Source organism: Juglans regia, chromosome 14, assembly GCF_001411555.2.
Source record: "Juglans regia cultivar Chandler chromosome 14, Walnut 2.0, whole genome shotgun sequence".
NCBI lineage: Eukaryota > Viridiplantae > Streptophyta > Magnoliopsida > Fagales > Juglandaceae > Juglans > Juglans regia.
In genome coordinates this window covers 6422266-6433408 of record NC_049914.1, presented here as the reverse complement: position 1 = coordinate 6433408, position 11143 = coordinate 6422266, and the positions used below count along the sequence as shown (strand labels likewise).

General features: G+C 33.7%; 1 protein-coding gene and 2 long non-coding RNA genes across 3 annotated transcripts; 2 read left to right on the top strand and 1 right to left on the bottom strand.

Moving 5' to 3' along the window:
* The first annotated feature begins 378 nt into the window (after positions 1-378).
* On the top strand, positions 379-2837 carry LOC108996855 (UDP-glycosyltransferase 87A1-like). Its single transcript, XM_018972892.2, has 2 exons — positions 379-995; positions 1751-2837. The coding sequence occupies exons 1-2, from the start codon at positions 503-505 to the stop codon at positions 2641-2643; spliced, it is 1386 nt and encodes a 461-aa protein (XP_018828437.1). The 5' UTR covers positions 379-502; the 3' UTR covers positions 2644-2837.
* A 4204-nt stretch (positions 2838-7041) lies between these two features.
* LOC108996901 lies at positions 7042-8615 on the top strand. Its single transcript, XR_001997100.2, has 2 exons — positions 7042-7205; positions 8228-8615. It is a non-coding gene; the product is annotated as an uncharacterized LOC108996901 (long non-coding RNA).
* Positions 8616-8888: 273 nt separating this feature from the next.
* Positions 8889-10830, bottom strand: LOC108996906. Its single transcript, XR_001997102.2, has 2 exons — positions 10492-10830; positions 8889-9163 (listed from the first exon to the last, which is right to left on the bottom strand). It is a non-coding gene; the product is annotated as an uncharacterized LOC108996906 (long non-coding RNA).
* Positions 10831-11143: the final 313 nt, after the last annotated feature.

The following is an 11143-nucleotide window of genomic DNA, read 5'->3' as shown; positions in this document are numbered from 1 at the left end:
TACTTAACCTCCTACTATTCACACAACCTCCACACTTCATATTATTTTTAATTTTTATTATTTTTTTCTTTTATTAAATATTTATTATATGAATAATAAATAAAAATTTGAAATAATTTAAAAAAAATAAACTTAAAAAAAATATTAAAAATTTAAAAAATTTAAAGAAATATAAAGCGTGGAGTGTGATGGAAGTTTGCGTAACAAAACTCTTTAGTTTATTCTTATCAATTTCTTAAGCGTGCGCCGCACAACTTTGACTGATGCGCGACTAGTACAAGTTGTACAACTTTGACTGGATGTGCGACTAGTACCAGTTGTATATTTTAATTTGTTTTTTGTTATAAGTTTCAAACATTTTTTAAAATAAACCCAACATTTAAGTGTTAAGTGGTCGCAAACTCTGGGCATACTACCATTTTCCATTTCTACCGTTGCTCAGCGCCGCCTTGTTCCTGAGTTGCCCGGAGCTTGCTTCAACGGTGACGATTAGCTGCCAGAAATGGATTCTACCAAAACGGATTCATCCGCCGTCTGTCGCGTGGTGGCAATGCCCTATCCCGGCCGAGGCCACATCAACCCCATGATGAACCTTTGCAAGCAACTAGTTTTGAAAAGCCCATCCACCATTGTCACCTTCGTCGTCACCGAGGAGTGGCTCGGCATCATCGGCGAGGAACCTAAGCCGGCTAACATACGCTTCGCCACGATACCCAACGTCATTCCCTCCGAACATGGTCGTGGTAAAGATATTCTTGGCTTCTTTCAGGCCGTCAGCACGAAGATGGAAGCGCCCTTTGAGGAGCTACTCGACCGGCATGAACATCCGGTGACTGCCATAGTGGCCGATACTTATTTGGTATGGGCCGTCGGAGTGGGGAACCGGAGGAATATTCCGGTGGCGTCACTAATGACCATGTCCGCGACGATTTTCTCGGTGCATCACCATCTTGAGCTCCTTGAGCAGAACGGGCATTTCCCGGTTGAACTGTCAGGTCAGTTTCTTCCAAAACCTCTTTCCCATGAATCAAATTTTTTCCTGTGTGCGTGCTTCCTAGATTACAGTTTGTTCCTGTAGATAAGACGCTTGCCAATTGTTTTTCCGATATAGATACTCAGTATTCTTCTTTTCCCTTGGATAAGGTAATTGAAAGTTCTTATTTTGGGTCAGTGGAAAGCGATATAATTAAGTTCATCGAAAGATCATAACCTGACGAGGTTCAATCAATTCAAACATCATATATAGGAACAAGGTGGCAGTTGGTTACTATTAGTGTTCTGTCATTAGCAAACAAAAGAAAAACCCATTTGAATGAAAGATGTTTCCAGGTGATTTTATAAGGTTCTGAACCAAGAAAAAACGTAACTGCAGTCTGCAAGAAGAAGATCATTCATAACATGTCTATGAAAAACGACATAACCCACTAGTATGGCCGGGCCCGTAATTGAATTACACCATAATTTCCATTCCATCAGTGCATGACGTTTGTAGTGTTTGGTATATGCGTGATCATAAATTTCTAAAAACCCTTGCATCATCCATAGCTAGTAAAGAATCTTAAGCTTGCGGATGTAGTACAGCTAAAAAGAAAATTTTTCTGCCCATATCCCCATAGAGGCATAAACATGACCTTCTTTCTGTCGTTGGAATTTCTAAATTTGTCATTACAACATCTAACAAGAAGGTTTTCCCTAGCAAAGTTTTCACTTACATTGCTTTCTCTACTTGTCTGTCTCGTGTTTGATTAAGAACGGGGAGACGAGCTTGTGGACTACATCCCTGGAGTCCCAACTATGCGTGTTGCAGATCTTCCTGCTCTTTCATTTGACTATGGATTAAAAGTCAAGCCTCTTAGCTGGGAATGTATTTTGTTGGTGCCCAAAGCGCAGTATCTACTATTCACTTGTGTCAATGAGCTTGAACCTCAAGTCTTTGACACTTTAAGAGCAAAACTTCCAATCCCCATCTACCCCATTGGCCCTTCCATACCCTACTTAGAACTTCAAGACAATGCCTCCAGCTCCCATGGTAACATCAATGGTGTGAACTATTTCCATTGGCTGGATTCTCAACCCATCCGTTCTGTCTTGTACATCTCATTTGGAAGTTTGCACTCAGTCCCAGATGCTCAAATGGATGAAATTGTTGGTGGTGTGCGAGATAGTGGTGTTAGGTGCTTGTGGGTGTCAAGGGGAAACAATGCTAGGTTTAAGAATGGTTGTGGGGATATGGGTTTGGTGGTACCGTGGTGTGACCAATTGAAGGTTTTGTGCCACTCTTCCATAGGAGGGTTTTGGACACACTGTGGATGGAATTCCACAATAGAGGGTGTTTTTGCTGGTGTTCCAATGCTTACTTTTCCCATATTGTTTGATCAATTTCCAAATAGTAAACAAATTGTAGAAGATTGGAAAGTTGGATGGAGGATTAAGAAAGATGTGAGATCTAAAGATTTGGTAACAAGAGGAGAGATTTCCAAGCTCTTAAAAAGGTTTATGGATCAAGAAAACAACGAGGGGCTCAAACTGAGGATGCGAGCAAAAGAACTTCAAGAGACCTGTCACATAGCAATTGCTGAAGGTGGATCAACTGCAAATAATCTTGAAGCTTTTATCAAAGACATTTCAAGAGGCCAATCTTGATGCTTTGTATTAAAAATTGTAATGTGTTGTATTTTACAATTACTTGATTTATAGCATATGTTTGTAGTTTGAATAACTTCATCGTACCTGCTAATTAATCTTTTACCATATATAAGTAAGGGCAATAAAAAATATTAAAAGGTACCAATCCCCTTATATATTAAAGTAAAATGATATTCATTTGAATCGTGGAGACTCGTTATATATTTATATATTGAATGTATGAAACCCATATTGGTTGGGATTAATCAATGAAAAAGGCTACTATGCCGCCTTAAATGTACCACTCAAATGTACCTCTTGATAGAATTTTTTTTTACTTAGTGATGAAGAAAATGATTTTAAGTGTATTGATATATTTTTTTTATTTTTTAAAAATATTTAAATCTATTAAAAAAATTTGAAAAAAAAAAATTGAAAAACAACTAGCGGTCATATAGACCGGGATACTCTGGGTAGCAGAGTACCGACTCTTAGGGTAGGTTTGGGGGGTGGGATGAGACACAAAATTTTCATCTTATCTCATCTCATCATTACGTATTTTTCAAATCTCCATACAAAATATAATAAGGAATTTAACTTTTTAAAATCCCAATTCAACTTTTTCAAATCTCAATACAATAATAATACTAAAATATAATATTTTAAACATTAAAATAAAACATAAAATTCTCATCTCACTTCCAAACTTACCCTTAATCAATTGACTTGTATATTTATATATTGAGGGTTATAAATTTGCGTATCGAAATGAACGCGACTTGGTAGCAGACATGCATGTTACTCGATGGTTTTCGATAGTGCTGCATTGCCATGTACTATTGTCAAAACCCATTTGTATTATAAGATTTAAAAAAATTCTTCTAATTAGTTACTATTCATCACTCTACATCTTATAAAAAATTTAAGTACACACCTTATGAAAAAATTATAAGTGTGGAGTGTGAAAGTGAATAGTAACTAATGTATAGCATTTCTCTAAAATTTATTTTGCTTGCATAGTTTTGAGTATTTAAGGTACTCACTACTCATGTAGTGTTCAAAATGGGAAATGGTTTGAGAGTCTCTTTCCCTTTTTTCCTGTTCGCAACCATGCATTGCTCTGTTCTTCTCAGATGGTAGTTTCGTGTCCAACTATTCCAGTTTCTAGAAGGCTTATGGCAGCAATAGTTCATATCAGCAGATGAGATAAGTCTCGTGTCAAAATATTCTTATTATTCTATTGACATGATTATCTCGCATGCACTCTTAATAATCAAAGTTTTACCCTCAATAACAATATATAGCTTTACATATAGAAGTGGCAGACATTCACAGGACAAATCTTACACAATAAAATTTACATATTGTCGTAACTTAATATAATCTATCATATCTACTTAATAATAAAAAAAGATTTTATAATTTGATGGATCACATTTAATTATGTCAATGTATAAATTTTATGGCTTAAGATTTATAGGCAGACCAAACATTTCTCATAATCAAAAAGTTTAATTTAATGGCTTGTTTCGGAAGTGAGATGATCTCATCTCATCCCATTTCAAAACTTTCATAATTTTATTTTTAAATATTACTCAAACACAAACACTCTTCAATTTTAAATTTTAAATTTTTTAACTTTTATCTAATTATTACCTAATCATTACAAAGTGGACCTCATATTAAAAATATATTAAAAAAACCTACTTTTAGTGGGATCTACTTTTTTATAAAAAAAAAAAAACTATACGAAACTTGTTTATTTAGAACTTATATTTAGCATTACTCAATATTTTAACTTGAAAATAATCTATTCATCATCTATTTTATCATATTCTCGTGATGTGACATTAAATGATAAGTTTTCAAGTAAAATATAATAAATAGTTTCTAATCATCTAATACTACATCAAAGAATGATGAGAAAAGAAAGGAAAATACTCTAGCCACAAAGGATTACACAAAAAGAATCTCACAAACTGATATAGTTTAATATGGTTCGTAAGATTATAAAGTTATTTTTATTATAAAATAAATTTAACAATCAGATGAAATTATATTAATTTATGGAATTACTTTTATGCAATTTGTTTATAGATATAACAGTAATAGAAAAGAAGTGATAGTAATGTTACTCTTTTTAACTTTACCTTAGATAAAGGCACGAACAGCCGTCAGTTAAGACGACAATTAGCAATCACCAACCTCGGTTATTCCACATCTGGGTTAATTAGTTAATCCCATATTAGATTAGGCTACCTCTATCATTCAATTTATGTTTAATGTTAGATAATTATGTGTTGTGCAAGTACAGCGTAATTTTTTTTAAAAAAGAGTGAGATCTATTATTAAAAAATAAATTTTTTATATAAATCTCATATTTATTCAATTTTTTTACGCGCACAGCTATGGAGATCATTTCTCATTTCTTAATTACCTTGATCAGTGGCTCAGTACCGGCTTGTTCCTGAGTTGCCTGGAGCTTGCGTCAACAGTGACAATCAGTTGCCAGAAATGGAACCGACCAAAACATATTCATCCGCCGTCTATTGCGTGGTGGTGATTCCCTATCCCGGTCGAGGCCACATCAACCCCATGATGAATTCACACGAGGAACTTGAAGTCCAAGAATTGGACAGATTTGATTATGTTGAGTGTGCTATGTATGCATGAACAATGGATTGTGTGATGGGGCTTAGTTTAGAAAACTTATTCATTTTTTCATTGATTAATTAAATTAAAGTTAGTTTAAACATAGACAAATTTAATTAAATGTAGTTGTTTGGGTTAGTTATAATCTGTCATTGGTTAGGATATAATAATTATAGCCTATATTAGACTATTTATTATGATTATTTTTCGCTCAGTCTCATTTTTTTTATTTGACAATTTTTTTTTAAATCTCTTAGCATTTGTCGAGAATGAAACTCATGGCAAATGCTTCGAAAGTAATTATTTCTCACGATAAATTTTTTTCATAAATAAGTATTTTTGACAAAATACTTTGTGGAAAATATATATTTTCCAAGAAAGTATTTTTGTCAGAGATATCAAAAATCACTTTTTCCACAAAGATGTGTCGTGAGTGAACACTTTTTGCCACAACCTCTTTCCATGAAGAATGATGTTATTTCCCACCACATTATACCAGATGAGACCTTATTTGTCACGAAGAAAAAAAGTTTTAACTGCCACATTTGTCGTGGGAAAAAGAAGGTATTTCCCATGAACTTGTAATTTAGTAGAAAAAGACTCTTTCTCCACCTATTATATGACACGAGTTTCTCATGGAATAAATTGGTGGAAAATTTTTTTTTACTAAAGATATATTTTTTTCCCCGACTGTCATTCTTGAAAAAAAACCCACATTTATTGTAGTGAACTCACAATCTCAAAAATGGATGTATGAAGTCTTAGGTTGTGTTTGGATGTTGAAGTGAGTTGAGTTGAGTTGAGTTGAGATGATAAAATATTGTTAGAATATTATTTTTTAATATTATTATTATTTTGAGATTTGAAAAAATTGAATTGTTTATTATATTTTATACTGGGATTTGAAAAAGTTGTAATGATGAGTTGAGAGTATTTGAGGAACCAAACGAAACTAAACTCTCTCCCTCGACTCAAAAAATAATAATAAAAAAATAAAAATAAAAGGTACCAATCCCCTTATTAAAGTAAAATGATATTCATATCGATTTTTTCTCATTTCCGAGGAAGTACATGGAGACTCGTTATTTTCTCGAGTCTTAAAAAGTGAAATTAAAATCTATCACACAAAAAATGCATGAGAAATATGAAATCATGGGTGTCTTATTGGAATTAAATTTGTTCTGGGTTTTTTTCTATACATACTAAGATACTGAATTATATATTTACTTCTTGAATGTATGAAACGATTAATCAATTGACTTGTATATTTATATATTGAGGGTAATAAATTTGGATATCGAAATGAACGTGGCTTGGTAGTAGACATGTTACTCGTTGGTTTTCGATTGTGCTGCATTGCCATCCTGTACTACTGTCAAAACCCATTTGTATTATAAGATTTATTTTGCTTGCATAGTTTTGGGTATTTAAGGTACTCACTAGTACTCATGTAGCGTTCAAAATAGAAAATGAGCAATTACCATTCATTTACGATTTATTAATAAAATAATAATTTTTTTATAACTTAAATGCATCAAATCAAAATCAAAATTAAAATATATGTTTTAAAAAATATTATTTTATTCTAAGATTATAGACAAATAGTAAAGTAGTACGTATTTTATCATTGGAAAACTCTAAACCCAGGCATAGCTTGGGCTTGTACGCGGACGACATCCTACGTGGAGACAAGCGCACTGTTTTGAAGTAAATAAAACGATGCGTTTAGTTCGGTTTGAAATTGGGTAAAGCTACTTTCGAAACGTTGCGTTTCACATTTTCACTGAAATTGTTCTCTCCCCCTGCTCTCTCTCTCCCCTACCCTCCTCTGTGCGACTCCTGTTCGGTTGTTCCCAACCCTAACCCTAACGCAACAGACCTGCTACGTTATACTGGAGGATTTTGCTCAAAGTTCGACGCTGTCCTAGGTAACTCAAAGATCTGTTTCTTTCTTTTCCCCTTTTTAGTTTCATCTGTTTAAGGTTTATGCATGGTGGTGTCATGAAAATATTGATGAAAATATTGAAATCGGGTTTAAAGAAACTGGAAACTGGCTGGCTTGAAAATGTTTTTTTTTTATATTTTGTATGGGTCTCTGATTATTATTTGGAGAAGTTCTATTTCGCACTTTATGGGTTTTCCTCGTTTGGCTTTTTCTGGATTTTTTTTCTTGGTCTTCTTAAAGTAGAGAAATATGTTATGTTTGTAATTCATTCTGGGTTAGGACCTGGAATTTTATGTACTCAACTTTGCCTTTTCTCTTTCCTTTCTATGGTAGAACACAAATCAACCAATCAATTTTATTTTGTTGCTTAGTCATGAGATTCGTTGCAAAACATATCTTGAAGCCCTACAACAGGGATAGTTCTAGCACATAAATACATGATGAATTTATGTAAGTATGGACGTGCCGAGTTACTAATCTAGGTAGTTCCTTTGGCGAGTATAAAATAGAAACAAGGGGTGCTGAGTGAGGCCATGGATTCAATCCAGTATAAGTGAATCAGTGAGGTTTATCAGTGTGGTAAGATAAATACATGAAATTAGTCCAATCAAATTTATACATGAATGGGTTTCTTTTGGAAATGGTTGAATTTTGATTGAGATTATAAAATTTGTTTCTTCTCGATTTGGTTGTTTATTTCTGTCACATTCGTGAAATTGACTTTAATATATAGGATTTTTGTTTTTAATTATCTAATATCCCATCAACCCTGACTAAAAGCACGATTATGTGTTCCATAGAGTTTCATGGAAAGATGTTATTATAAAAAAAATGTTTAAGTTGCGGTTGCAGTTGTTTTTCCCTTATTTACTCATTAAAAGAAGGAAACAAAAGGCTATAAATCAAAGAAAATCCATGAGAAGTGAGAACCTCTTTGTTTTTTTTGTCTGGACATAAGTTTAGCTTGGACCTCATGTCATCACTCCACTTAATAATTTTGAACAGTTGCAGATAAAGAGAGTACTTGTAAAGAGAAGCTGAATTGTTAAGGAATGAGGAAGAGTTTCAAAAGAGAGAAAGATTTGGAAGAGAGAGTTGGGACTCTATAACAATCAAGTGGAGCTTCAAAGGAAGAAGCAGACATGCGGCATTTCGTGTGTATTGATATCAAAGTGAAGCCCCAACTGAATCAACTGATTGGGATACATCGACCAACAAGTTGATGACTTTGTTATTAGGGACTTAGTGTTTGTAACAGAGACAAATTATTGGGAAATATGTTGCTAGTGACTTTATATTGTTGTTGGAAGGAATCTTCGAATACAGTACTTTAGTGACTTTATTTTTTTTTAAAACTTTCATGTTAATTAAATTGGATTCATTTCCACCAAAATCATGTCCAAGTAATTTTCTGCAGTCCACCCAAGAAGTAGTCAAATACATAACTCAATTCGTTGATTATAATGAATTCGGTGGTGCTATCCCGTTCAGAAAATATCTGCAATATTCATGCATTTGATCCCTATCCCCATCAATTATTCTGTGGAAACAAACTTTGGAGATGGTATGAAGATAAAAAGAATTAAAATGACTTGTCTATTCCCGATGTGCTTGCTCTATTTTTGAATGTATATATAATACATATAGTAATAGCACACCACAACACTAGCCATTGTGCAGATATTTTTTCATAAAATATATAAAAATATTTTTCTGAACAAGAGTGACAGAGTTCATGAGTTCAACAAGTTTCTTTAGTCAACCCACTCCCAAATACATAAAAGAAATGCAACTTCACCTTCCTACAATCACTCCCAAATACAAAAAGAAATGCATCTTCAGCTTATACAAAATCACCCCAACAGAACATCATTTTTAGATTCCCAGCTCTACTTTACGTTGTTGTTGCACCATCTCAACTAGCATTCTTTTTTGCTTTACCTGATACAATCAAACTCAATTAATTAACGATTTGCATAAAAGTTTGCAATACAATCAAAGTAGTTTCAAATACTCAATATTTCAAAATCCAACACTGGACCAGCAAGTAATCCCACTTCCTAAAGTAAGCAGATACCATATGTCTGATATGCCAAAATGATGTAAAAGGAGAACAATATTCTAATCCTAACAAGTAAACCAATGTCGGGACAAATTTGCAACACAATAATGGTTGAGAAAAATATTTTTTTTTTATGCAAGTTGATACTTGAGTTTAGGTATTCAAGATAAGCCCAAACACTTTCTCATCTTATTTGTCTTCTTTTTCCCTTGGTTTCTAAAGGTTTAGGTTTTCTATATTCACTTATTGCCAAATCCATAACTTCAATAACCAACAACTAAAACCACAAGTCATACAACATAACTCACGTTATAATATCTTTAGTTCACAAGTGGGCAGTGGAAAGGTGAGGTTGGAGAGCTCGTACTTATATCTGTGCACCAGCTTGTCTAGAGGTTTGCATGCATCTTTGGCAAGGTTGCTAATCTCATAATGTAGCTAAAAAAACTGAGGCCACTCAGAACAAAAGAGAATAAGAAAACTGAGATGATTAATTAGTCAAGTTCTGAACAAATGTCAAAGTGCAATGCCTATAGTGGATACTGGAGACTGGGCAGAGCATATTGAAGCTCACATGTGATTTGGGCAGTGCATATATACCAACACACATCATCTCAAACCAACACACAAATTAAATATATTATCCCATGCCACCAACACACAACATCCCAAGTTACCATGGCATAACTTCCATATAAGCTACCAACACACTATAATCTTTGTATGTATATGTATGCATCCCTTGCTTTCATCGCAGTTTTACCTCTTGAAAACACTGCTCTAATTTTTCACCCTTTTGTCTCAACCTTCTCAAAGTCATCAGTATCTTGTATTATCAATCTTCTCTAGCTTGTACATTTTGCACGATCCATTTAGATCTAAGTAGTTGACAAACCTCAACCAAATTTTAATCTGGACTTCCCATAATTTTTCAGCAAAATATATATTTTTTTTTTGTGTCCCATCCATGATCCTCTTTGTTTTTTTTTCTTTGATTATAAGTTATAACACCCCCCTCCAGTGCATTTAATATTGTTGGGCAATTATCCATGTAGCAAAAAGTCTTTATTTCAGTAGAAAAAATTCTAAATGCTTACCAGATAAACAGAGAAAAGCATAAATTGTTTGAAAAAATTCAAAACTCACACTACACAGTCCCAAAGTCAGACAAAATATAAACAGAAAAAAAAGCTTTTAAGCCTCTTACCAAGTTCGATGCCGAAATGTGGGTAGCAGCCGAGGATGGCGTGGGTTGCTGCAACTGATCAACAACGACGGTAAGCGACACAAATCTGAGACTTTGCTACGATATGAGCGGGAGAGAAACAAAACCAAAACTTTTTCGAAACCAAGATAGACGAAAGTGTAAAAGAAACGAAATCAAGAGAGAAACCAATCGAATAGATGATGGACAAAATTGTAAAAGAAATGAAACGAAGAGATGATGGATGAAACTGTAAAAGAAATGAAAGCAAGAGAGAAACCAGTCCAAAACTCAACTTTTTCGAAATCAAGAGAAATGAAAACGAGAGAAAGGGGGGAGTCTGTTTTCCCTTTCTTCTTCCTCCGTTTTGTTTTGTTTTTCTTTTTTTAAATAAAATAAAAGCTGCCACGTCAGATGGAGTACGCATACAAGCACAACTTTTTGCCTGGACTCTTTATCATTACTCTTTTAACTTTACCTAAGTTAAAGGCAAGACCAACCGTCGGTTAAGACGACAATCAACAATCACCAACCTCGGTTATTCCGCATCTGAGTTAATTAGTTAGTCCCATATCAGATTAGGCTACCTCTATCATTCAATCTATGTTTATCGATTTCTTAAATGTAATATTAGATATAATTAGGAATGATATAA

Coding starts and splice junctions, on each gene's coding strand:
- LOC108996855 (XM_018972892.2), top strand. CDS start 503: ATGGATTCTACCAAAACGGATTCATCCGCCGTCTGTCGCGTGGTGGCA. Junction 996..1,750: donor TTTCCCGGTTGAACTGTCAG/GTCAGTTTCTTC, acceptor TGTTTGATTAAG/AACGGGGAGACGAGCTTGTG.